The following is a 27,455-nucleotide window of genomic DNA, read 5'->3' on the forward strand; positions in this document are numbered from 1 at the left end:
AAACTGACTTTGAGCTATACACAAACAACAGTCCACACACACATAAACACAGCTCTCTATACCCCCTGCCTGTTCCCATTCTCCCCTGTGTTTTAATCCTACTTGTCAGTAATTAAGGCTGAGCCGGAGGTGGGCCAGGACGTGGCTATCTCCAGGCGGGGGTTCAACTATAAACTGGATTTATAATGGGAGAACGGTATTAAAACCCACTGCCCCCGCTGCTAGCATCAATGAGACCATCTCTGTTCCATAACAGGATTTGTCCTCTGCTTTATTACAAAAGGAGGCCTGTCTTCTGAAAGGCCAGATATCCCGGCTGGCATATAATACGCTGACAAGACATTCTGCTGTTCATCCACCCTTCTCCTCCTCCTCATCTCTTGCTCTCTCTCTCGAGGTGCCAAAACAGTCCAGCCAGTGCAGCCTGTAGAGAGTGAGCTCTGTGAAACAACACCTGATGCATTTTATAGAGAGTAGAACCTTTTAATTAATGCTACAAGTGAATTTTAAAAAGCCTATTAGTGTGACAAGTTTCCTTAAATAATTTAAATGCATTAAATATCACTTGAAATTAATTCTCAGTGTTGTCACCCGATAACAATTCTACTTATCTTTCATGTAATTGAGCAAAGGTAAAGTGTAAAGGTCAGTTGAATAGTCGTTATAATAAGCACAGCAGCCAGCCACAACATTTCCTCTGCAGTACCCACTAGGTCACTAGAACAAAAGACCTCTGGGGTTTTGTGGGTTATGGAGTAGGGTCCAGGTCAATTTACCATTGATGCACGATCAGGTTGAGGGTCAAGGTTTCCCAACAGAATTGTAACATCATCATTATTATATTTTTTTTTAGCTTGTTAATGGTTTTTAGAAATATGGCTAATTGGTATATGTGTTCTGTCAACAACAAAAGCATTTTGACTACAGCTACATAAAATAAGTTGCCACTGATTTTACAAAAAGAAAAACTAAAACATATTTTAAATGCCGTCTCAAAAACTGTCACAAAAACAAGATCAATACCTGAAGACATCACAAAAACATCACAAAAACATCACAAAAACCAAATAGCTGCTAAAAGACTTTATTCCAGACTCTTTAAGATCAATCAACTCTATAAAGGGCATGTTCATAGTTTCTAATTATTGCTTGACCTTTTTTTGGTCTGTTTGTCATCTGATCAAATTTAATTTCGTCATTTTTAAAAAATCTGTCTCTGTCTTTCTTTTGTAATTCCTTATCTTGTGTTTTAGGGGGTTTTTTTTATTTCTAAAGAAATGTTGATTTAGCGTTGTGGTTCATCACTCTAAAGGGAGTCATATTCCCACAGACCTTAGAGAAATGAGGGTTTGTCAACATTACTCTGAAAGTATGTGTTGTTGTGTTTCAGCTAAAAAGTAGCCTTATGATCCTTTTCAAAGATGTGTAAAAAAAAAAAAAAATCCAATCTGTTCTATTCGAATGCAGACTCAAACACTCTTAGTGATTTGTTCTTCTGGCCTGTTGTACCCAGAGTTGTTAAGAATTTCTTTTCAAGTCAAAATAGGTGGTCACATGTTATTTTGGATTGGATAATAATCGTATTTAACCACAAAAATCTATCATGTTTTCTTTTCCTCCATCTCACTTCAGCCGTCTGCACTCCAACAACCTCCACTGTGACTGTCAGTTGTCCTGGCTCTCTGATTGGCTCAGAGCCAGGCGGGGCTTGGCTCCCTTCACCCAGTGCATGGCTCCTGCCCACATGAGGGGCCTCAACGTCCCAGATGTGCAGAAGAAAGATTTTGTCTGCAATGGTGAGTTGACAAAAACAAATTTACACACAGCGCTTCAGTGACAGATCTTTACACTCAGATATCACTATTTTTAATGGTGGTTAGTCTATTTTCATTGACACTGAAATAAAACACTTTTAGGTCCTTCTCTTTGCTCCGCTGCAGTTATGTCATACTGATGCGTAAATATAGCATTCATCTCACGAAGTTAACCTGAACTTTTGAGGAAGAGTGATACACGGGTAGTACATAATTTAGAAATGAGTCAGTGTTCACTGTAGAGCTGTTGGCAGCTGACTCTGTGCTGTTGAGGTATACAATATAGAGAATATAGTAAAACTAAAGGGCGGTATTATATGCAGGGTTGTTATCGTCTCCAGACAGCTCAGCATTGAGTTTATAACACTGACAGAATTACAGCATGTAGAGCGTGTAATCAGCTAAAAAGCCAGAGTAAGAGCAGTAGTGTTATCAGCTGCAGATAGCATAGGCAATGTTTACAGGCTTCTGATTCAGCTTTCTGTGCTAATAGACTGCCAGGCTGTGCTCTCTTTATTAGCCTTAAGTCTCATTTTTTTCTGCCTACAAGCTACACAGAAAAGCACCTCTCATTTCACTTTTCTCCATTCCCCTCACTTACTGTCAATAAGGGACCGCTCTTCCTCTTTTTTTTATTTGTTCACTATTTTTATCCCATCTTCCCACTTTTCACCATTTACCTGCTTTCCCCTTCTCTCCTCTGTATGTCTGTCCTGTATTCCTACTTACTCTAGCAATATTAGGTAGGCATATCTTGGCCAGGTAATGTTTAGCAATTAATCCCGTTTCATCTCAAAAGATAGCATCTACCGAAGAATATAATGCAGTTGCTTTAGAAACCAAACAACAGCATCAGCTTTTTTTCATCCTCATATTTGGCTGATTTTAATTGCATATTAAAAAAACAAAAAATAAAGAAACCAATCTCATATCTGTATATTGCTTTCTACAGGTCCAGCACAGACAGAGTCAAGGACTTGTGCTCCTCAGGTAACCGTTTGCCCACCCAGCTGCAGCTGTAACAACAACATAGTGGACTGTCGTCGTAAAGGCCTTACTGAAATTCCAGTAAACCTCCCTGAAGGCATTGTGGAGATGTAAGACTGCTTTACTTGCTAATTCTGCAAATTCATATGTATATGTGTGTTGTATCGTGGGTTCATTCTATTGCAGATGGGAATAACTTGTGTTTCCTGGGCATGTATGTATATGTCTTAATATTTCTACACTTTTACTATGTGTTTTGGAAATTGCATTTCAGCCATTTGGTCATGTTTACGTAAAAGTTTACACCAACTCATTTGAGCCTTATAAGATATAAAATGATGAATTAGACCTCCAATCTATCCCCAGCTGTGGCACATTGTGAGTTTTGCTGTGATATTTCGTTTTAGACTACACCTAAGCTCCACACTTTTCCTTGTCTTTCTCTCACGCTCTTCCTTTCTTTTACACACTGATTTAAACACACACACGCGCCACAGGGGGACGTGTTTGATATCCGTATTGATCGCTGTACCCTGTTTGTTTGCACAGAGGACAGCTGGTTGATTGCTCTGTGAGTAAAGGAGCAATTCTTGCCCGCAACTGCACACCAATACCGTTATACCTCCCCAGCATAAGTAATAGATTCTCACAAAGACACGCACACACCAGCCCACACATATGCAGACACAGAAGTAAAGTCTGTACTTTGAAAAAACAAACCCCAAAAAACACACATACAGGTATGTTTTTGGATTGAGCCATAAGTACAACAACACCTTATAAAATCTCTAGGGCATGCACACACACACACACACACATACACGCACACAGCATTAGCATTGGATCTGTGATAATGAATGTTGCTGCTGCAGCATGAAACAATAGAGTATAATAGGATGATGTATTGTCATTCCTTTAATAGAGACAAGGATCACTGCTACATGTCTGCATCCTTTTAGGGACATTATATAACTTTACATTTTAAGTATCTTAACATAACTTTTCAAGTTAAATATAAAGCCAGTGGAATTTTAAAATGTCATGTTTGCCTCAACAAATATGACTCCAACAGACGTTAATGTTTGTGCTCTTTTCTACATCTCTGTATACGTGCACAATCAGCCCATTGTTAACACACTGGCTCACCTGCCAAACTCATCTCCTGTTCCAGTTGTTGTTTAATTGCCTCCTAACCTTATAGATTTTTTTATATAGCTTTTTAAAATGTCTCTCCTTTAATACATCCTTTGATATTGAGCCTCTAAGTGTCTTTGTCTAAAGCTTGTTTAGCTACTCCTACATGTAATTTGTAACTTGTTGTGTGTGCAGATTGTCTTTGTCAGTATCTATACATCATTGATTTATTTTGACCCCTGAGCTGAAATAAAGTGCTGTTGGCTGCCAGGGAGTGAAGTGATGAAATCTAAAGGGCAACACAAGCCAAGAAACAGGCATCTGTAGTGTAAGACCTGTGCTGCATTTAAAGTCAGGACAACTTGCGTTGTCATAAAACACAGCGGTCACAAATTGGCACAACTAAGATAAAGTTTATCCACATAAAATGAGATTAGAACCTGTCTTTGAGTCCATAATATCATTTGTTATTTAGAACTCTGAATTGACTACAGTGGTTCAAAACAGTGATTTTAAACACAGAGATGCACAGATACAGTTGCCATCAGGGAAGAAAGAGTGGGATGGTGAGTTAAAGTAAGGAGGATGACTGGGTGGGAGGCTAAAGAGAAGGATGAAAAGAAGAAGAAGGGTGGATTAGTTTCCATTTATCATCCTGACAGCTGACCCTGTGGCTGGCCTTGGGACCTCACTGCATCCTCCTCTTTTCTCCTGATTTTCCCTCTCCTCTCCCCTGTTGTCTCCACTTTTCCACCCCTCTGATTTCCTCTTTATTGCCCTCCTTTCCCACTCCTCTCCTATGATTTTCCCTTTCACCTTTCGTCTTCTCTCTTTTGTCTACAATTTTTTGACTCATTTTCTATCTTACTAATGTGACTTTTTATTAAATACTCATTTAATAAAACGGTAATTAAGGGGGTTTTTTGTTCATTTTTCCCTCCTTGTCATAAAAACACCATGGAGACATGAAGAATACATGAACAGTTGAATGTGTTTCCTTGACCATCAGGAGAGCAGAAGCTAAACTGTAGTAAATTTTCCCAAATGTCGGCTGTGTGCCTAGTTTTGATGGCTCCCTATGTGATAATAGAGTATTACTACCAGTATGATCTAATAGGTCTGCAGCCTTCCAGAAAAAAATGATGGAGTTCCCTTTGGCCCTTTTAAAAAAGCTGAGAAATCTTCAATCTGTTTGTAAAGACAGTGCGCTGCATTTACAGAGGAGAGTGTTCGAGGAATCTATTGGAGATTCAAATTTAAACTATTTTTGGAAAGATTATACTGTCCCACATGTAACTATGCTTTAAAGCTGTTCATGGACAGTTTGTAGACAGACACTGTGAAAAACCTATTAACATTAATTTGAATGTTTCAATTGCCATTGATCACGTATGTATATCTCATTACATACTGCCCTTTTGGCCTTCATTTCATTAGAAGTACAAGTTTTGCTGTCAGTAGTCCAGATTTTCATCTGAGTCTTTTTCTTCTTCTACACTCACATCAGAATGACTCTATGTAAACGCATTACTGCTGAACTGCAAAACTCCAGTCAACATTTCACACTGAGCGACCTTGGCCCCCATCTGCTAGAAAGCACTGACTCACCTGCAGAAATATTTTGTAGATGTTGATTGGAACAGCCACCTTTTGAACTTTTTGTACACTTGTGTTTGGCTTTGGTGGTGGGGTAAACAGGACTTTATTATAACCTTGGAAGTAGAAAAAAAATGAGCTTACTGTGTCCTGTTGGTAAAGATGTATTGGAAATGTAAATGATTTTTTTTCAGCAATTAAATAGTTTAAATATCTTCTCCCTTTCTCTATTTTTATTCCTGTCTCTTTCTCTCTCTCCCTCTCCCTACAGTCGTCTGGAGCAGAACTTGATTAAAGGTGTCCCTGCTGGAGCCTTTTCTGCCTACAAGAAGCTCAAGAGGATGTGAGTCTGTCTGGATGACCTGCATACATCTAAAGACATGCAAATACACACAAGTATCCACATAGTTAAATAATAATGTTTAATATAGTAAACCAGTTTTAGGGAAACTACATTCTAAACAAATTTCTACTTTCTAAGATATTATTATGATTGCTAATCTTAGTGTTATTATGCCATGATTGACTGCTATAAGTGTTGTAAATAGATGGCCACTGAAGCTAGGCCTGGAAAAATTGCATGTATACACAAAGGCTTTAAAATGCCCACTACTAGATTTTCAAGCAAGATTACGAAATACCAGAATCATTTATTTTATTATAGTTAAGACATTTCCATTGTTAAGGAGCTTCCATCCCCTAAGAATGCTAGTTAACACTAGTTAACGATTTAACTACGGACATTTACAACACTACTGAATGATCACATTCTCACGGGTCCATTAGGCTATCTTGTATCGATGTTTTAGAAAGATTCATGATCCTCAGCTAAAGAAAACTTTAATCTAGGCCTTTAATCACAAACACATATATAAGATAAGGGAAAACCAAGTGCTTTAGGACCAGCATGGGCTGCTAGAAAAGCTTCAATGTGCTTTGGCACTGATTCAAGTCTCAACAGAAGCGATGGAACACCATTTTTCCATGTTAGTATTTTGTTGTTGGGGAATGATTCAAATTAAATTCAGCAATTAATTCGCTGTCAGTCTCACGTCAAACCCATAGGTGTTCTTTTGAGCTGAGATCCAGTGACTATGTCGGCCTTAGCCTTTCATGCATATCATTTTCATTCTTATCAAACTGTTCAGTTGCCCTGCATGCCCTGTGGAGATAACTTTATATTGATTTGCAGTTGCCTTTTCCTCTATGGGAATGACTGAACCTTTAGCACACCAGAAAAAATTCCGGCAAATTATACCTCACTATAAGGACTTCTGATTGAGGTTTTTCCTCAACCATCATCTTACCAAATTGTGACAGAAACTAATATAACTCATAACTAATATACTATGTACACAGTCATACAGATATAAAGATTAATACTGGAAAAGTTGTTATCATGCAGATGCCTGAAAATGCTAAACACGTGCAAGGTTACAAGGTTATTCACCCACCTACTCACAGTGTTAACCTCTCCTCAGCAGCCGTGTTGAATAATATATCTTACAACAGTCAAATCTGAATGACATGAACTGCACTTAACATGCCACTGCTTCCATTTTCTCGGTTGCCCTCATTTACTTACATATTCAGTCCCCTCTTATACTTTCTTACTATTGTCCCCTTGCATGACCTCTGCTGATGTACTTTCACATAATCATTTTTCATACAGTTCTAGGACATTCGCACAAAAATGAACCCCATTGCTGTGTGTTAGAGTAATCTCTCTCTCTCACACACACACACTCTCTCACACTCTTTCTCCCCAGTGACTTGAGTAAGAACCAGATTTCTGACATCGCTGCCGATGCTTTCAGTGGCCTTCGCTCACTCACCTCATTGTAAGTATGACACATGTGCATGTAAACGGACACAGACATGTACACAAACACACGTCCAGACAGAAAAGTAATTGCATTTCCGGACATTAAGCAAATAAAAATGTTGTCACAGTCGATACTGACAAGTGGAACACAGTGCAGCCGAATGTGTGTATGTGCTGTACGTGCATCTGTGGATATGTTTTTGTGTGCGCAATTGTGCATGTCTGTGATCACTCACTATGTCTGTGTGTGTCTGTCTCTGAGGGTGAAAGTGATAAGAACATGAAGGACAGTTTAATTTGAATCAATCTGGAGCATGAAAATGAGACAGACAGACAGACAAGAAGGGGCAGACAAGGTGAACCCTACTGGGTGTTACGACTGAACATGTACATGCACAAACAAACACACACACTTACACACATACGCAGGAAGCCCAAATGTACAGGAATGTCACTGGGAGGCTAAACCTCTGCACTAGAGTCCTGCTCAAGGACAAGGTTGCAACACTTGAAACTGTTCCAGTGACTTAAATTCTGCAACTGCAACTGGAAGCACATCTCAAACCTAATTTCGGTCTTTGACTATTAAATGAGATTAATTGTAAAAAGCAGTATGCATAGCGAGAAAAGCCGTAGTTTCAACGTGACTGTGATGTGCATGTTTTCATCTGACAGAAGAAAGTTAAAAAAATGGTTTCCACTGGAAACAGACAGCTTTTTGTCTTTGATTGCAACACATTTTCAGTCCTTCCAACTAAAATAGTTTTTCCAGTTGAGTGAACATGATGACTTTTTCATTCTGAGGAGATACACTGAGCGTCTTCCTTGCCTTTTGGAGAGCTGAATAGTTGTAATTTAATGGAAGATGGGTCAGGCTAAGAAATACAATAATAACAATGAGGGCATTTTAGTTTACAGTGTAATTTCAAGTAGTTGGTGAAATGAGTGTATCTGCAGATTTGATTATTTAGACGTTTTCAGGTAGACTAAGTGTTCTTTTCTGTTACTGGCTGAAACAATTTTTCAATTCTTAACCTAAACACACAAAAAACCTGTAGCTCTCCATTGAGCAACAACATTAACACAGTGAAAAATATAAAGTATTTAAAAATTGGATATGAGTTAGGGTGATGTGTCTCAGAAAGGTGTGAATGTATAAAGGATATCTTCTTTCAGTAGCAGCACCAAAACTCCCAGAATGTTCTCAAAATAAGAGAATCAGCAGGGAAACTCTCTGGAAGACCAATAAAAGTATTTTATTAGGCCACACGTCCGACTTCACATCACATAAGTCTCAAGGCTTTAAAATCATGTCATTTAAATTATGTTGCTTTGTCCATTTCAGGGTACTATATGGCAATAAGATCACTGAACTGCCCAAGGGAATATTTGATGGACTGGTTTCCCTGCAGCTACTGTAAGTATTGTCTGCCTGGTCTGTTGTTCTGTGTGTGGCTGGATGTATGTGTGTGGTGTCAAAAAATACATTGGGCAGTATATAAAATAATAAAAATACGAAATCATTATAACACCCCAATAAAGGATGAACTAATGAATAAACATTGTATACAGTTTGAGTCAAATGTTCAAACAGCTTCAGTCTCTTTTACTAAATATCAACCAGTAAAAACATATAAAACGTCTGAATTTTACTTTCTTCTTGTTTTTTCTTTTCTTTTTTTTATTGTTTGAAGCCAAACCTGACAATATTTGGCCAAATAAACTATAAAAAATAAATAAGGAGCGCTATGCAATTTAAAAGACAACTCAATTAAAAAATACTTCAAAATGCACCAACACAGTGAATGAGGGGTCCAGTTCAGTGATTTGAATTATCAGCGGTCAGGCAGTAGTTGGCTACAGGCGGTTTAGCACACCTGGCAATTAAAGAGGCAATGCTTCTAACTTTAAGCATTATTGGAATACCTCCAGGATGCATTATAAAACAACCACAGTCTGCAGGTACGCAGGTCTGCAGGTCCCAGAGTTTGTCACTTCAAGTTGACATACTTCTGAAGTGGCCATCTGTGGAACTGCATTTTTTATTTTTTATTTTTTTGCATTTCCAATTGGCAGTAATTGGTTTCAGTGGAGCATAATGAGCAGAAATGACTACATTTATATGAAGTGTACTTAATTTTCCCTGGTTATGGTGATTTACTAATTTGGCATCAGCAATCCGTATCCACCTCTGGACAATTATCACAGCTAAGGCCAATGGTATGGGTCGATGTTATTCACTATTGCACAGTAACAACTACTATAGAATGTTGTCTTCCACGATTAACCTTTGAACTGTCATTTATCTGTGTATGTCAGAATAAAATGCTAAGCATGAAACAAACAAATTTGTGTGCTGCAATAAAAACTGTAATCTCCCACAGTTCTTGTTATCTTACGTATTGTGGGGGGAAAACTATTAATTCTGAATAATTCCTCATGGGCAGAGATTCAAACTGCAGCTGCTGGTTCAACATGCAGTAAAAAATTCTATAACAGCTACATAAGTACTGTATGTGGCATATGGTCCTCGGAAATGCCGCAGTCCACTGCAGAAACAGCTAATGTTCTGGGCTTTTCCATCGTAAAGTGAAGCGAAGCAAAGAGAATGAGGACGAGTGAGCCTAACCCACAAACACCTTTTACAGGCTTAGGTGGATCATTTGGATGCATGGTGCATAGTAAGAGAGAAAGAGAAAGGGAAAAGGGGTGGGGAGATGTGGATGGATGGATAAATTAATGGATGGCTGGATGAGGAGTGAAACTGACGTAGACATTGGAAAGAAGACAGATATGAACAAATGCATACATGTAGGAAATATATTAGAAGAGCAGAAATAACTACTGGGAGATAAAATTTGTGTCAACCAGTGTATGACATCAATGAACAAAAATTTGAAAAAGCATTTCTCTCTGACCTCTTGATGCTGCAGGTTTAAAATGTTAAAAAGCACTGAATGCCTTATATTTCTTTATGCATGCTTGCATTATCCATGGATGATTCAATCCCATTGTTGTGCATTTGTAGCGTTTAATTTAATGAATAAATAACGAACTGAACGATTAGCTAATACTTATGCATTGAAACATCACGCGTCCATTCTACAGATGCCACCTAAGGTTGTTAGCACTCACTCAGCAGGTGAACAGAAGAAATATGTCTTTCAATATTTCACCACTGACACAAAAACCTCTCGTGTCTCTGAAGTCAGTCAGTTTGTCGAGAATGTCAAGATTCACTCATATAGTGTAATAATTCTAAATTACATTTGGCTTTCACTCTTGAATAGAATAGAGCATCATGTTAACCTATGACTGCAAAGATGTGTTTATTACTTTATATAGCTACTAGTCTGTTTATAATCTCTGGGCTGCTTTGTTTTACTGGTGCAGTTTCAAGTAATTAGTTCCCCCTGTGAGCCGCCTAATGAGGCGTGGATATGTCGCAGAGCAGCACGTGTGCATGTATCACCTGTGAGTGTGTATGTGTGTGTATATATGCATAAATTGGATGTGCCAGTACAGGCACTCGTTAGAGTGGTTTGAGACTGAACTGCTTTACCAAGCACCAAGTTAGTTACCTGTCAGGGAAAGAAAGGGGAAAAGTAGACTGTTTAGTGTGTGACAGAGGCACAGAAACAAAGAATGTAACAAAAGACAAGAGGTGGTGAGGGTGAATGAAGAGAAAAAGTGGAGACTGAGACAGACCCGAAGCAAGAAAAGAGGAAAGGTGGAAGTACAGGGAAAAGCTGACAACTTGGAAATATCAGCTAATGACGTGTAGATATGAAAAGACAGCAAGATGGAGAGAAGGTAGAGGTGAAAACTTTTTCTGTCATTTACTTAATCCTTCTATCACATTTCTCATTTCCCATTGCCTCTCTCCTCCATTTTGCTTGTCAGCCACGTTCGCTTAAATATATATATCTGTGTCAGTCCAAATTAAATTTTCACCTGTCCCTTCACTGTCTCACTCCATTATTTCCACCACCCTGTCTCCATTCTTCTATCCCCTCTCTTCCTCCTGCCTTTCCCTCCTTTCACCATCTGTCTCTCCCATCAAAACAAGGTATTACACTCACACACCCCACAGTGGATATTCCCCTCCTGCTCCAGAAGAGAAAGTATAAAACTGCAATTTTCAGATTTATGTGTCACATCCAGAAAAAATATAATCATGAGTATGTAGGGAAGGGAGGGGTGAGTTTGGTAAGGGACAGAGGATGAAACAGTGAGTAGAGGACAGGAGAGGAAAATAGGGGTTTTGCATTTGAGATGCATCTGAGAAAAATGAATTCTCATTATCGATGTGTGCGTTTATCTTTTGTTTGTCTTGAGCACAGATAATACAGCTAAATAAACAAAACAGAGGCAGATGAATAGCAAATGTTAATGGCTCTTTGCATTTCAGATTGCTCAATGCCAACAAAATTAACTGTTTGAGAGTCAACGCCTTTCAAGACCTACAGAACCTCAATCTCCTGTCATTATATGACAACAAGCTGCAAACCATCAGTAAAGGACTGTTCACCCCTCTGCGCTCTATCAAGACTCTGTAAGTTCATATATGTTGTTTTACATCATTTTGGTGTCTTAAATAGAGCTGCTGCAATCAGTTGAATCAATAATTAATCTGCTGACATAAAATGAATTGACAATAGACTGCTTAGATGCCTTACTAGTGAGATATTCCATGCATGTTCAGATGGAGGAGACAGCAGGGTCGATGCAGATTATACAGGAGGGATTATATGTCCCTTCAGCCCTGGGAATGCCTTGAGATCCCAGAGAAATAGCTGGAGAAAGTTGCTGGAAATTGCTGCACCTAGATTGGACTGATACGTTGGCAAGTGTTTTGATATGTGATTTTTCATTTTTACATCAGAAACTGGGCTACACTGGGCTTCTGAAATAGCCACTTTTTCACCGAGGGTTTTTACTGCAAGAAGTCATCTATCGTTTTTCAACTAATATCAGTTTAGACTTAAGAATAACATTTTCACTGGTTGGTTGACACGGCAAACGTAAAAACAGGGCAGTAATCTACTTGACTAGAAAGAATCGACAGTTGTCTGCTGATTGCATTGAATTTGTTCGTATTCAGGAAACAATTGCAAGTGGTTGCAGCACCAGTCTGGTCACCCAGAGGCTGAGCATGTAGCACCCTGAATCACTAATTTCATCACAAACAGATTTCATGTAATTGCAAAATGATTGCATACTGACTCTGCCTTTACACACCAAAGCCACTTTGAAGACAACGGGTGAATGCAAGTGGTTGCAGACGATTTCCCATCTTCAAAGCAACCATTTCAAAGGCAATGAGACTGAAGTTCATAGCACACGATTGCTGATAACTTTGGTCGTTCTATGCTCTCCAGCCACTGTTTCCCCTACTGTGACTGAACGAAAAGATACACACACAGATGCATAGAGATGATAATTGAAAAAAATCTATTTAGAAAACTGGGCCTTCATTAAGTATCTATGGTCTTCTGCTGGTTAATTAATGAAGGTTATTAGTGTTAATGATAGCTATAAAATTATTCTCCTCTCATAACGCTCTCAGCTGCTTGAAACTTAAAATAACCCACTTAATGCAAGAGTAGTTCTCTTGGAAAACATGTGCCTTTGGATGGGAAAAGAAATGCAAAAAATGATGAGTTGAATTGTAATTTTTCTGTAGAAGACAGTATTCAGTATATTTATACTAATAAAAGTATTACCCGAACCCAAAATCTCAGGCAACTGTAGTAAGCTTGAGATCCTTTTCTCTAAGAATCAAGCTTCCACTCTATCCTTGGTCCTTTTTCTTTTTCAGTCATCTGGCCCAGAATCCCTTTATGTGTGACTGTCACCTGAAGTGGCTGGCAGACTACCTGTTTGACAACCCAATTGAGACAAGCGGAGCACGCTGCAGCCACCCCAGAAGGCTGGCTAACAAACGAATAAGCCAGGTGAAGGGAAAGAAGTTCAGGTGCACAGGTAGGAGATGACTTTACACAGACACTGCTATACAAGCCAATCATGTATCCAAAATTTGTACACAAAATTGTTTTGCAAACCTAGCTGCTGGGTGAATTTCCCTAGATTTTTGCTGTGTAAATGTAAACAGAATCTATCTAAGCAGAACACACAGCTAATGAAAAATGCAGGTAAGCATGCCTGAAAAACAGGTGTAAATCAATCAGGTTAAACTTGAAATGTCACATTTCACAATTAAAGCATTACAAATATATGAAGTATTAAAAGTGCATAAATAAAAACAGAAATCGACTACTAAACAGACACACACCCACAGTTCTTGTCTCTGTGGTAGTGTTGTCTTGCTGTTATTTCCTTTGATAGGAGCCATGGGTTTCACTAATTACAACACAGACCAATTCAGTATGACGCAGCACAATAACTAACTCAGCAGGGACTGTCCATAGACTGTGATTGCTCACTTGTGTGAACGAAATTATGTGCGTGTGTATGTGTGTCTATCTAGCTGTGTGTGGCTACACTAAACATTAAAACTGCTTATCTGTAGTGGCTTTTTCCACACTGTTATTTCCTGTCATAAATACTACTACTGGAAAAATATAATCCTCTACAAACTGTTGAAGCTCTGTTGTGTCAAACTGGTTTTAGGCAAATCACTCATTTAGACACTATAAGTAAAGCATATAGACTGTAGTGAGAATCTCCTTTGCTTTTTTTCTAGCAGACCAGCGTTGCATACCAGCGTTTTGTTATCAAGGGCGACACCCTATTAGTAATGCTTTGTTTTATATCTAAAACCTAAAATTTGCAGAAAACAGAAGAGCTGAAAAAAGTTGATCAAAAAACAAACTTTTAAAGCACCAGAATGATTGTTTTTACTGCAACCATCACAGCATCTGTCAATGTGCCATAAAAAGTGTGCCTGTAAGAGTGGATATTTTTTTACATAACATATTCACCCCTTCTGCTCTGTAAAATGGTGTGTTCCCAGGATCAAATGGGCACACCATTAACAGCATAACCAATACCATTAAATGGCAAGAGGTTTTATCCAAAGTGCTTGTGGTGGCGTGGGCACACATGCTATATTTTTAGCTTAAGATCTCAGTGGTATTCAATCTCTTAATGTTTGTACTCTGCCCATTGAGGTAATCAAGATAACCAGATTACAAATTCCCCTAAACTTGGTTATGGCTGTCGTCTTTGCTTTGGCCCTTCCTCTCTGCAGTCCCATGCCTCTCCCTGCATCTCCTCTTCCTCTCTGGACCTTTGTGGATATTCTTGCTATTGGTGGGCAGTTCTCTGATCCTGCCACCCTCCCTGTGTGGATCTGCGGCTGTCTGTTGCCTCTCCTGTCCTGTATGGACCCTGCCCCCTGACTGATAGGTGCAGCTCTCTGTTGCCCCAACTTCCTCCTGTGTGGACCTGCATTTTGATTGGTTCTTGTGCAGCTGTCTCTTGTGCTTGATCTAACCATGTGGCCCCGCCTACTGTAACATCACATGGTTCCGTCAAGCGCCAGGGACCGCCTAGCACACACCTACCTGCCTCTCCCAGCCAATCACACACCTTGGAGCAAAAACTGGGTCAAACATTTAACCTTTGTTTGCATTTATCTGTAGGGCTTGTAATATGTGAGTATGACTGTGGTTGAAATAAATGAGTCATAAACTGACATTTGACATTAAAATACAATCAGGGCTGACTATCAACACCTACTAGTTTTCTCCTGCTTATCTCATTGTGATGCCCTGTGGAGTTTTCTTGTAAACCAACACAATTCAAGTGGGTGTTTATTTCCAAGTATTATCTGTTTGTACGTAGCTTTCAATTTATTCTTGGTCTTTTCCTTTTTTTTTACTTTCTTTATTTTTTTGCCGGCACCAAAACTTAATTGGTCAGTAGGTCTGAACTAAATTGCCAGTGTGCACCCATGTGTACTCTTGATACTGTGCACTTGCACAACATAAACCAGAAGTGGACACATTTTTAAATGAAATCTTTATGGTGATACTCCTGCTCAAAAACTCCACAGGGTACATTTAAGTGAATTGAGAAACATCCACATTTCGCAGTTCACCTTGATTGCAAAACTGCAAGCATAAATTTGAACTCTAAAATTGCATTTAAACAGATGCTCCTACTTTTGTCATTGTGCTTTTGCTTTGGAAACATCTCCTTGTAATGCTTCAAAGCACATTAAAATGAATGCTTGTTTTCTTCACATTTAGATTCTCCGATCGCATGTCAGTGTTTCAGTGGTTAGCATGGCTTATTGTGCATTCATGTGCTCCTTAGATAGTCCCATTTTCCTCTGGTTTTTGTTTGTTCCTCCAGCTTTGATGTGTTTCTATGATTTTAGGTTGGAATGTGGAAACAAAACTGATGCTGCAGACAAGATTTATTTTGTCGCTCAGTATGTAGAAACAAGACTGCTTTCTCTTTGCAGTATACAACTCAAGTAGAGTAGAAAAGAACTAGTCCCTTTTCCAGTGTATCTAGGTCTCTCTTCAGTTGGATAGCAGCAGGTAATTGCGACCTTATTAAAAATTTAATGTAAGACAAAAAACCATACACAATATTTAAAATTTCTACTGTTAAACTTTCTCAACTGCCACCAGCCAGATATGTACTTTATCTGATATGTATTTGTGTGTGTGCTCTGCAACGAAATTATCTCAGACTTTACATGTTCTTTCTCTAACTTGACGAGGAGGTCCATGTGAAGTTCTTCCAACTTTTCCAATTATTCCAAAGCCACATGATTGCACAAATATTCCATCACCTCTGTAGCCCTACACACCTCTCACCCTTGTGTCTGCTAAGATAAATTCAGCCATTACTGTTATTAAGATGATAAAAAACCCACCTTCCGGTCTTTGCTTAATTCCCCTTTATTATTCTCTTTCCCTTTCATCTGAACTTTACCTTCCTCTTTGCTCTCTGTCAGCCTACCCAACTTAACCAACAAGGTTAGAGACAGCCCAGAGACATCATTCTAAAATATTCTTCCATTGAAAGAAGCTAGCCATGTCTCTCAAAAGATAGACATCACTTGAAGGGCACTGATCATTTGCTGAAAAAAGAAAAGAAAACCTTCAATAGGTGGTCTTAGTTGTTTAACAATGAGCAAATGAGTCATGAAAACAGACCGGAGGCAGAGAATACTTTGTGCCAATGTAAGAATGAAGAGTAGTAAAATGAAGGAAAGATTAAATTGACAGAGAGCAGATGGATAAACAAAGAGAGAACAGGGGGAAGAAAAAGAGATAATGATAACTGCGTGAACTATAATGAGAGTACAGTATGTGATGCATGAACGCACGCGCTGCATGATGCAAACCGGGTCTATTCTACAGGCACTCGCAGTCATAAATAATATCTGCTCATATTATATCTAAATAACAGAAGTGGTCTCTGGCTCACCTTGTTAAACAAAAACATCCGGGGTTAAACCACATTTATCTACAAGGTGATTCCATAAACCCACCTGGATATCTGTTCGTTAACTTGATTTACAGCAGTGGCCATGCAGAATTACTGCTCCCTGAATCAGCCCGGTGCCTGCTTGCAGTACAGAGCTGTAGCAACAACTGCAGCCTGCTGTTTTAAGTAGATGGAGTAGTTTTGTTTTGGTGTTGCTCATTCTGGGAGGTTATTTTATAACTTTTTCACAGCTGAATTGTGACCGTGCAAGAATTTTACAAACAATGAAACTTCTCAGGAAACAGTTCAGCCAGATAGCCTGGGAGAAGAATAACAAAAATGTTGATTTTCTTTTTGTTTTTCTAAATATAAAATTATGTAAATGATTATATAAATGGGATTATGTTTATATAAGTTTGAATTCTTGTGTCCATGGTGTCTTATTTGAGCTTTTTTCCTCTTTCCTTCTGTCTTTTCCTCCATTTGTGCCTATTCGCTATTGCCATAATTTACCTCCTTTTTTCCATCCCTTCTCTTCCTAACTGTTTTTTCTTCTGTCTTCCTCTTCATTGTTATTCCTAGTTACATTTTTTTTCTTCTTTTTTACCCCAAATTCTGATCTGCAGGTCAGGAGGACTATCGCAGCCGTCTGAGTGGGGAATGTTTCCAGGACCTGGTATGTCCAGAGAAGTGTCGCTGTGAAGGCACAGTGGTTGACTGCTCCAATCTCAAGTTGACCCGAATACCGCCACACATCCCTGAACACACCACAGACCTGTAAGTCAGCTGGTCTTACTGTTTTATATAGATGTACAATATAACATATATGTGCAAGCTCTTCAAAAAGCTGTAAACAGTAAAACAAGACACACCCTTTGACGTACCACAAAATCTCAAAGAAGCTTTTCATGTTTTTAGGAGCATATGCACAGACTAAAACACCCGCTTATACATATGGCAATCATGTGCCATTGAATAGTAGTAAAGTTTTTAAGGCCTGTGTAGATGGAAAGACAAAAACTCACATATACACTATGCATGTCCTTTTTGTCTCTCTCTGCTTCTCTCAGTGCAGTATCATGAATGTCACTTGATTTTTAGCTCGCAGACCAAAATGCTCCTCAGCAGTCTTTTCCATCTCCCTCAAGTCCCAAAGGAGCCATCATCATGTCTGGTGAAGGGTCTCACACTAGAATACTGAATAGTCCCATTGATCATTCACTTTCCGGCTTAAAAATGAGTAACAGATAACACTACAGGAATACTGTAATATCTGTATCATTTCATGTGGATTTTAAAACACAGACACAAAAAAACATTTACAACAGTTAGACTGTTAACCTAATAATTACCAGAAAGGTTATTTATGATTGTTAAAGCAATTCCTAATGACAGGTTCTTATTAGTTAAGGTTATTTTTATACATTTTGAATAAAATCACACATTTCAAGACATCACCATCTGCTTATGGAATGTGATCCAAATCTACCTTGATCCATGCATGGTTTTTCAATATGCCACCATGTCCCAATAGGCTATTACAGCATGAAAATTACTGCTAGCTTAATGGAAAAAAGGAACTTGGATCAGCATATCATTATATTTTTCACTAACCAGGAAAAAAAAGGAAACATTTCCTTCAACTCACTCCTGATTTTTTTGAAAAAAAGCGAAAAAAGTGATGATATGAAGGTTGTATCTCTTCAGAGAGAAAGGTTAAGTAATTTAATAGAGATTGTCGGGAAAAAAAATAGCAAAATTAACATAAAATATAATGATGTGATTTGAAAAAAGACAGCTTTTAAGTGATAAAATACATGACAATCTTTGACTTTTGATTCAGAACACGAGAAAAAAGTGTTGTGCTAAAATCAGCTCATTTTACTTTCAGCACCTTGACTAATCTTAATCACATATTCAGTAAGTTAAGGAAAGAGGAAATTGGAATCCAGCCAGAAAAAAAAAGTTTTACCTAATAATGTTAAATCACCGGCAGCTTTTTTAATGTAGGAGAAGGATGGAGAACTTCTGCTATGGTTGTCAGTGTGATAGTAATGTAGGAAAGCTCCAGGGGATGGGGATACTACAGCATTAAGGCACACACAGGATGGTTGTCACAGTATTACTTATGGAGGTTAGTTGTATGATGGTGAATTCAGCCACGGCTGCCACTTTAGATAACTAATAATGCCAGCACTACACAGACCATTAGCCCCCAATTTATCCGTCTCTCTTTCTTTCTTTGGTTCTTTTTCTCACTGTGAACCTCGCCAATCCTCCCTCCTTTTCTCTCTATCCGTCCCCAGGGTACGTCATGTCAGAAATGTATACTTTGTCCTTTATGGTTGGTTAGAGGGCACATCAGAGTTTCTAGTATTTTCTACACCCTTTCTCTCTCTATCCTTCCTTTTCCTTAAGAACACAACCACCCAGTATTTTCTGAAGGCCACAAACGTGAGCACACAGTAACAAACACACAAGCTGTCAGTTCATGGCCTGTAACCTGCCTTATCAGGGGAAATCAGGGAAGGCTGTGGTTCAGCTGAGGGCTTATATACTTTTTGCTCTCTTTGTCTCATCTGTCTGTCTTTGGGACTCTTTCTGCTAGTCATAAAAATCCTTGACATTGGCCTTGGGAGCATTTAATAAGTATGACATCAGTCTTATGAGAATTATAGGCACTTTATTAAATGTGCTGTACATTGTCAGGCCACATTGGGGCCAGATCAGATGATGAAGAGATCAGATGTGTTTTTGATACTGTCAAAATATGCAAATAAATGCACCAATAAAAGAGGCATCATTCTCCTACCATCAGAATCTACTTCAGGCTTTTCAGTGTATTATTTCAGTCTGTGTTTATCCAGGCCGATCCATCTTTTAACCCCCTCATATCTCGTTACAAATTGTCCCCTTGAGCTGAACTTTCACTTTCTTTCGTGGATTTTTCTTGCTCTGCTGCTTTCACACATACACGTACACAAAGTGCATCCTTTTAGCAGCACCCTTTTAGTACAAATTACCTCAATAAACCAGATGTCTAGCTTCCTATCTCTCAAACTGTTTTCTCTTGGCTTAGGGCAGTGTGGCTATTGATGACTACATATAAAAGATTCATTGCTCTTCTCTTCTCTTCTCTTCTCTTCTCTTCTCTTCTCTTCTCTTCTCTTCTTTTCATTTTTTCATCCCTCTGTTGTTTTGTGCTGCATCATATTTGAGAAGTCTCTGAAGTCCTCTCAACTTACATGTGGCCATCCCGCCCTTATTTGTTGCCTGTTTTTTCTCGGTGTATGTGGAAATTCACTTGTGTGTACTAAAGCAGTTTGTTTCATGAAAGAATAAACATCTAACTCCCTTTCTCCATCTTCCTCTCTGTAGGCGGTTAAACGACAATGAGATTGTTGTCCTGGAGGCCACGGGGATTTTTAAGAAGCTGCCTAATTTGAGGAAAATGTAAGTATATATTTTTTTTTTTTTTTAAAGAAGCACATCCATTATATGTTTCAAGTCCAGTAATTTCTTACTCCTCTAAAAATTATGTAAAGTGGACCTGGCATAGAAAATGGAGGTATTATTTATCTGAAGATAGTAAAGTAGGATATTTGCCTGTGTTTTTCTTTTTTTAGTCTTTTTTTGCTCTTTATGTTGATAATAAGTGATGAGATTGAGTCAGTATTCATGACAGAAATAAGAAGGTGTTTAAAAGATGTGAGAAAGAGAATGAAACTGGAAGCCAAAAGTAAAACTGAAGAGAAAAATGAAAGAATAAAAAAGAGCAAAGGAAAAGAGGAAAGTAAAATAGAAGAGATACCGGAAGAAGATAGACTGAGCACAGGCAAGAGGATGGGAAGAACACAGAGATGGAGAAAAGGGAAGGGTGGATTGGAGGTACGCAGGAAGCAAATATGAAATGGAAATAGAGGATGGGCCTTCGTTCAGATTTACAGTCAGTTCTTATCTACAAACTACTCTAGGTTTGTGCTCGTGTGTGTGTGTGTGTGTGTGTGTGTGTGTGTGTGTGCGTGTGTGTGTGTGTGTGTGTGTGTGTGCGTGTGTGTGTGTGCGTGTGTGTGTGTGTGTGTGTGTGTGTGTGTTAGAGAGAGATAGAGAAAGACAGAGCAGAGACCAGAAGTTGATTTATTGGAGAGGAAATTGCTAACCATCTAGCAGTGTCACTGACAATATAGATTGGCGAGCTCTCATTTCCATTTTCCTTCTCTCAATTCCTTCCTCCTGTTCTCCTTTTCCTCGCCTCTCCTCTCCCTACCTCACATTTTCTCTTATCCTTACATTTGCTATCACACTTTTTTGTTTTTATTTTATACGTTTTTTTTTTAAACCTGTCTTTCCAGTCTCATCCTCCACCTTCTCTCATCTTCAGTAAACCCGATAACAGGAAACACAATTGACCTATGAATGAAAACTACTGTATGTGTGATAGCTATCATCCCCAATTATTGTCTTTGAGGCCAAGCACTCGTCCTTTTCATTTCTCTCATTGTGTCCATGGAAGAGAAAAAGGAGCCATTTTTAGCTGTTTTGTTCTTTTAGTTTTATGTGAACACGCTTGCTGTGTGTTTTATCAGATATAGTGATGGCAGGCTCTGTTATCTGAATATCTAATGTCCAAGAGAAGGATATTAAGATGAAAGAAAAGAAGGTTAACATTTAATAGTTGAAGGGACATGATTAATTACTGCAATTAAACTGGGAATGCTTTGCATGCAGGTCTGTGTCTTCAAAATGCTGCGTGCCTGCATTTCCATTATCTTGTTGCTCCTGTCGGTTGTGTTAGAAAAACGTGCATGATGGTTAAAGCAAACATGTACAGGTAAAATATCTAAATACAAAAGTAAAAATGTTATGAATGTTGTGTGATCTTTCCTGCAGCAACCTGAGCAACAACAAACTGAAAGACATCCGCGAAGGGGCATTTGATGGAGCAGGTGGAGTTTTGGAGCTGCTGCTAACGGGGAACAAACTGACTGCATTACAAGGACGCGTGTTCAGAGGCCTCAGTGGCCTGAAAACCCTGTAAGTATAGTTCACAGCAGTGTATATGTGTGTACTTGTTGTGTAATAAGACTTAAATTTTACCACGAAAACTTCATTTAGAAGTTAGAATGGGTTTAGGATAATGGAAACGCGCGTCTGTGTGAAGAAAATTGATTTTATGCTAGGATGTAGGCAAATAATTGTACACCACTGAACATTCTACAGTTGCAGTCCAACCCATGAATGTGAAAATAATCTATGCACACCATGCTTGAACATAGTTTTTGTGTAAAAGACACCTGTTCTGAAAAAATATGTAAACCTAATTGTTTAAAATGTGGTTCAAAAGTATTATTTTGAATTCAAGATCCCACTCAAATGACATTTTTTAAGGTCAGTCCTGTTTGACATATTTTATATTTGTCCAATCTTTGGAATCAATTTGTCACTCTAATCAGTGCAGCCCTGTTATTCATATTACCAACAGAAGACAAATTTATATGAACGTTTTTTTTTTACTGTATTTATATAACATTTATTCTTGGCTTTTAAAGGCTATTACATTCTACTTCTTCATCTTCATCTCTAATGATATTTAAAAAGATTTGATCTCTGGGTGCATGTTTAAAAAGAAGGCTATTCTTCTTTTATAAGCTCAGTCAGTACATGTCTTTATTTATTTATTTCCTTTTTTTTCTTTGTATAACATCAGTACTAGCTTTCTGTCAAAGACTTCTAACAGAGTACAGTTTGTATTAGGACCTGACATAGTAGTGCGTTTTTCTTCCCTGGACTAAAAAAGAAAGCATTGTTTACTCACTCACATTGAAATTAAGGCTAATGACAGCATATTGTTGTTCCTCCAATTTGGACACCCACTTTAAAGAGCCTAGTGTCCAATTAGGGGTTACAGGGTAGTGTATAAAATCACGAACTAATGTTGTCTGTGTATACTCAGTAATGACTAGCTAATCTTATCATGTATATATATGCTGCCTAATGACTCTCTAATGGTATCATGGCTGTCTCTGTATTATGTAAAGAGGGCTCCCTGCTCCAGTAATAGCCTTGCTAACTAGGTTAGCTTGTCCCAGAGATTGCTAATGCTAACTAACTCACTTAGCATGATCCCACATGACTGTATGTCAAAGGCTAATGTCATATTACAGAGTCTGTCACGGCTGTCCTATAGGGACTGGTTTAAATCGACTCCTTTCTCTTTTATCTTTTGTCCATGTCATTATAGGTTGTATTCGTTTATCTCGCTGGGCTGTCTCTTTTTATCTAGCCTTCCTTATTTTATTAGTACATTTTTTAAACTTAATATTAAGTAGGTTAGAAATGTGAAACTGGATTATTTTAAGCCTTGACTTTAATGTAGTTTGTGACATTGATAGTTAAAAAGAGCCAGTAGTAAGCATTGTGTTTGCTTTCATTTGTTAATCTATTGTATTTGTGTTTCAGCATGCTACGGAGCAACCAGATCAGCTGTATTGACAACAGTACCTTTACAGGTCTGAGCTCCGTCCGTCTGCTGTCACTGTATGACAACAGGATCTCCAGCATCGCCCCGGGATCATTCTCCACCCTGCACTCCCTGTCCACCATGTAAGGCACATCCGTCACAATTTCTTCTCCTTTTTGTCGCTTATTTTCCTGTTTTGCTTTTTCATTTCCATCCCATCATTTATCCCATCTCTCAATTTGTGTCACTATCTGTTTGTCTCTGTCTTCCAATCTCACTGCTTGTTTGTCTTTGCTTCTTTCTTTATGCCTCTCACTATCTTCCTCTATCCCCTAATTTTTCATAGCCTTGCTGTGGGAGTTGTCTTCCAAGCAACACACACACCTCACATTCCCGCCCCAACGTTTGCACACATGTTGTTCTCTGGACACTATTCTCCTCACAGATGCTCTCCATCATTATCGACTAGATTGGTCTGAATCCCGGGGCATTTGTTATCAAAGCTAAATATTTTTCAGCATCTGCACGCCCACACCAACATTGGCACACACAAGAGCAATTGCAAGCTTGCTGTTATCTTCCCAAAGATTCACACCTGCTACGACAAGACATGAATTCTAGAATCGCTGTATCTGTTTATTCGTTTATCTGCTTGGTGCATGTTTTTTTTTGGTTTTTTTTTGTTTTCAAGCATGCTTTAATTTGTGTGATGCTGATTGGTGTTAAGTCTTTACACTGAACTGCAGATAATAACTCCAATCCAATAAAACTATGATAAGTACTAACCGGCCACCTACCATTTTTCTTAGGACAAAGAGATTGGGAAGCCTGAGAAGTGAATGACTGTTTTTTTCTTCTTCAATCACTTGACCACTCATGTTGTAAATAATAGATTTTATCAGCTTAATAAAACATGAAAGGTTGATTCTTTTTTCCTCACAAGGTAGACAGACTTTGCAAAGAAAAAAAGTCTTTTCACATCGTCTCTGCTGTCTTTATTTCTCTCTGTGCTTCCTTCCCTTGTTCCACCTTTTGTTCTTGCTCTCTGTCCTGCTGTGTACCTGTCATCTCTGATTCAAGTTCCTGCCTGACTCTTTTGGGAACAAGGATGGAAGACATGAAAGGGAAAATGTGGACACAGAGGATGAGGACAGATATATTTATTGTTGCATAAAGTCAGAGTCTCTCAGTGTTAATAACTATAAGATATCAAATTTCCTTCATCCTTTGACACATTCATTCTTTGTTTCAGCGTGTTTTTCACTGGCTTTGTAGTAACACTTGATTTGTATTCAAACATCTGCTTGCTGTCTGGCATGAAAGAAAGATGGATAGTTTTTATTTCTAGACCCTCTGTTCATTCCCCCCCTATCTTTCCTCGATTTCTCTCTCACACCCGCTCTTTCGAATATCTGTCTATATTCTTAGTGCTTCGTTTCCCTATAGAGTTTGTCCATGTAATTAAAAGATTAACACGCAGAAAGGGAAGGAAGGGATTTAGCTCTAGGTTTAGTTGCCATGCAGTGAGGTCAATTCATTACAAGGAAATGAGTAAATAACTTGTCCCTATCTGTGGCAGCACCCCATTAATATTATAGCACATATAGCAGCATTTAGGTTTATTAGTTTAGCAGAGGACAAAGTGAGCAGCAATGTGACACTTGCACATCCTTAGACACAACACGGGGGCTTTCTACAATACCGATGGTTATACTTCACAAAAGTGTTTTCTTAAATTTTCTCATCAGTTGAGGCTAAGGTAGCAAAAGATAAAGCAATGTTCTTTTCTCTTCTCGGGTGCACCACCTACTGTAACAGCATCCTTAAATCTCTTTTTGTGTGTAGCTCACTGTTGATATTTCTGAAAGACATTGCTGAACGCTCCTGAATCTAAATCATTGGCAGTGAGCTGAGAAGAAAATGCCAGGGGCCAAAACAAAATCGGAAAGCAACATTGTCAAGCTTCAGCTGTTACAAAGTTGCCCACAAATATTAGATGAGTGCCAGGATTTGTTCTTACCTTTAATGTTTGCATTCAACACATTGGTCACACATTTAAGAATGAACTTTTAACTATAATAATGATTTTAAAAAGCCACAACAAACCTATAACTTGGATGTACCACAAGATTTTAGATGCCCAGAGCAGCTTTGGCTTAAGTATGCTGCCTGTCTCGTATGTGCTGCTAATGCGTCCTTTCCACCCTTTTCAGTTTAAATATGGCTCAGCATAAATATTACATGAACTGTGTTACAAAAGCAACAAAATGCAGAGAGAGGTGGTGATCAAAAATGAATAAAATGAGCAGATAACCTTTTCTCTTTTCTTTCTTTTTCCCTATTTCTCAATCTGCCACTTTTTCCTTTTCTCTCTCCATCTCCCTTGTTCTTTGCAAAATGAATAAAAACAACCGATAACCTTTCCTCATTCCCTTCCCCTTCCCCTTTAGCCCTTGGCTTGCTTTGTCTTCTATCTAAATTTATTCAAATGTATCACTCACCAAAATACCATATAAAGCACTGCCATTATTATCCCTCTGAACGGCTTCCAAAATAAATACAAAACAAAGTCTGTTTTGTCGTTGTTGCTTTTCTCGCTGTCGTTTTGTTGTGCTGCTTGTATGTCACAGTCTAATTTGGGGTGTGCGAGGTGTCTGGATGCAAAGTCAAGGAAAATGTTTGTGATGATAAATACCTTATATTGTAAGAATGTTATGTAACTTTGTGCGGTAGGATTTTAAGAGAATTCCCATTTTGGCGTATATTTCTTCTCTCTTAAACTCACCCTGATTTATTTATTTCCTTCCTTTTCTCTCTCTCGCTCTCATCTGTCCTTCATTATTTCCTTAGTAATCTTCTGTCCAACCCGTATGTGTGTGATTGTCACTTGGCCTGGCTGGGTCAATGGCTAAAGAAGACCAGGGTGGTGAGTGGAAATCCCCGCTGTCAGAAGCCAGCCTTCCTGAAGGAGATTCCTATCCAGGATGTGGCTACACCAGACTTTACATGCGATGGTGAGACTTTCTATTTTCCATTCTTTGCCAATAAGCCAAGTATTTGTTTTTGTTTTAGTTAAGTAGAATTAAAACCACAGTTCTTGGTGTTTGGTCTAGTCAGCCACACAGGATGTTACAACTGATATACCAGACTGTGAGGAAAACAAAAAGGTCATAGCCTTAAACCTGAAATAAATGACATGTGTCAGTCAGCGGCTGTGTGTCCCGTGCAGATAAAGGATGAGTGAAGCAACTGAACCAAATGTGTCCTTGAATCATACTAATAATAACTGAGGATCTTCCTGACTTTCGGAACCCTACATAGGAAAATTGTTTATTCAGTAATAATGTCAAATATGTATTTGGGCAAGGAAAATAACAATAAAACACATGAGTCGTCCATGTTGTAGTTCATTCAAAATCTTAACTTTAAGTTTAATCCACTAAAAGCAAAAAGTGAGAACACAGATGATTACATATACGTGGCACTTAATTAGCACTACATTCAAGAATTGTCCACAGCGTATCAACAGATGTCTGACCTCACTCCCCCTTGAGTCCTAATCACAGCACAGACTAAGCCTACTGCTACCAAAGCTCATTCTTAGCATGTATATTCATATCACAAAATCCTCAGATATGCGCAAACCTTGTGGTTTGGATGGGAATAGATTTGGTTACAACAACAGTGATCCAGATTTAACAGAATTACCAGATACTCTGTCATTTCATGCCTTCAGTCTCACTTCAGTAGGGTATTGTGAGGACAGAACGATCACTAACCACTGGCATACGGCAGCCTCAGATGACATCAGCTTGTGGTTGCTACAGTGACGTTGTTGTTACCACGACGATGCCTGCCTATAGCAACTTAGGCCGTCGGCTTGGCCGCCAACTTTGACGCCATATACAAAGTGTGGTTTGGCTCTCGCGTTTATTACATTTGTCTTTATTTTCCCTCTTTTGCTTTCTGTGTAGCTTTTACACTTTAAACTTTTTTCGATCGCCCTTTTGCTCTCTTTCTATCTGGTAGTGCCTCTCTGTCCCTCCTCAGTTTTTTTTTTAAATTCATTACACTTTTCTAATTTCCTGTAGCTGTGCTGCAGCCATTTACTGAAAATGAGTTTGGAAAGTCGTTAGCTGGATTGGTTCAAGTAAGGAAACTCTAAGATGTTATCAGATCTTGATATTCATTCTTGCATCTTGCACACACACACACACACACACACACA

The 27,455-nt window shown here is 38.6% G+C and overlaps 1 protein-coding gene across 2 annotated transcripts in view; it reads left to right on the plus strand.

Moving 5' to 3' along the window:
* The window catches only part of slit3 (slit homolog 3 (Drosophila)), a 229,056-nt gene that overhangs the window by 162,329 nt on the left and 39,272 nt on the right, over positions 1 to 27,455 (plus strand). For both annotated transcript variants that reach the window (XM_005467284.4, XM_025910322.1), the window contains 12 exons: positions 1,633 to 1,796; positions 2,767 to 2,911; positions 5,803 to 5,874; positions 7,301 to 7,372; positions 8,702 to 8,773; positions 11,768 to 11,911; positions 13,178 to 13,341; positions 17,394 to 17,544; positions 20,146 to 20,220; positions 21,658 to 21,801; positions 23,227 to 23,370; positions 26,078 to 26,241. In XM_005467284.4, coding sequence (XP_005467341.1) covers positions 1,633 to 1,796; positions 2,767 to 2,911; positions 5,803 to 5,874; positions 7,301 to 7,372; positions 8,702 to 8,773; positions 11,768 to 11,911; positions 13,178 to 13,341; positions 17,394 to 17,544; positions 20,146 to 20,220; positions 21,658 to 21,801; positions 23,227 to 23,370; positions 26,078 to 26,241 — 1,511 coding nt within the window. The remainder of the gene's footprint in view (positions 1 to 1,632; positions 1,797 to 2,766; positions 2,912 to 5,802; positions 5,875 to 7,300; positions 7,373 to 8,701; positions 8,774 to 11,767; positions 11,912 to 13,177; positions 13,342 to 17,393; positions 17,545 to 20,145; positions 20,221 to 21,657; positions 21,802 to 23,226; positions 23,371 to 26,077; positions 26,242 to 27,455) is intronic.

This window comes from Oreochromis niloticus, linkage group LG2 (genome assembly GCF_001858045.2).
Source record: "Oreochromis niloticus isolate F11D_XX linkage group LG2, O_niloticus_UMD_NMBU, whole genome shotgun sequence".
In the NCBI taxonomy this organism is placed as follows: Eukaryota; Metazoa; Chordata; class Actinopteri; order Cichliformes; family Cichlidae; genus Oreochromis; species Oreochromis niloticus.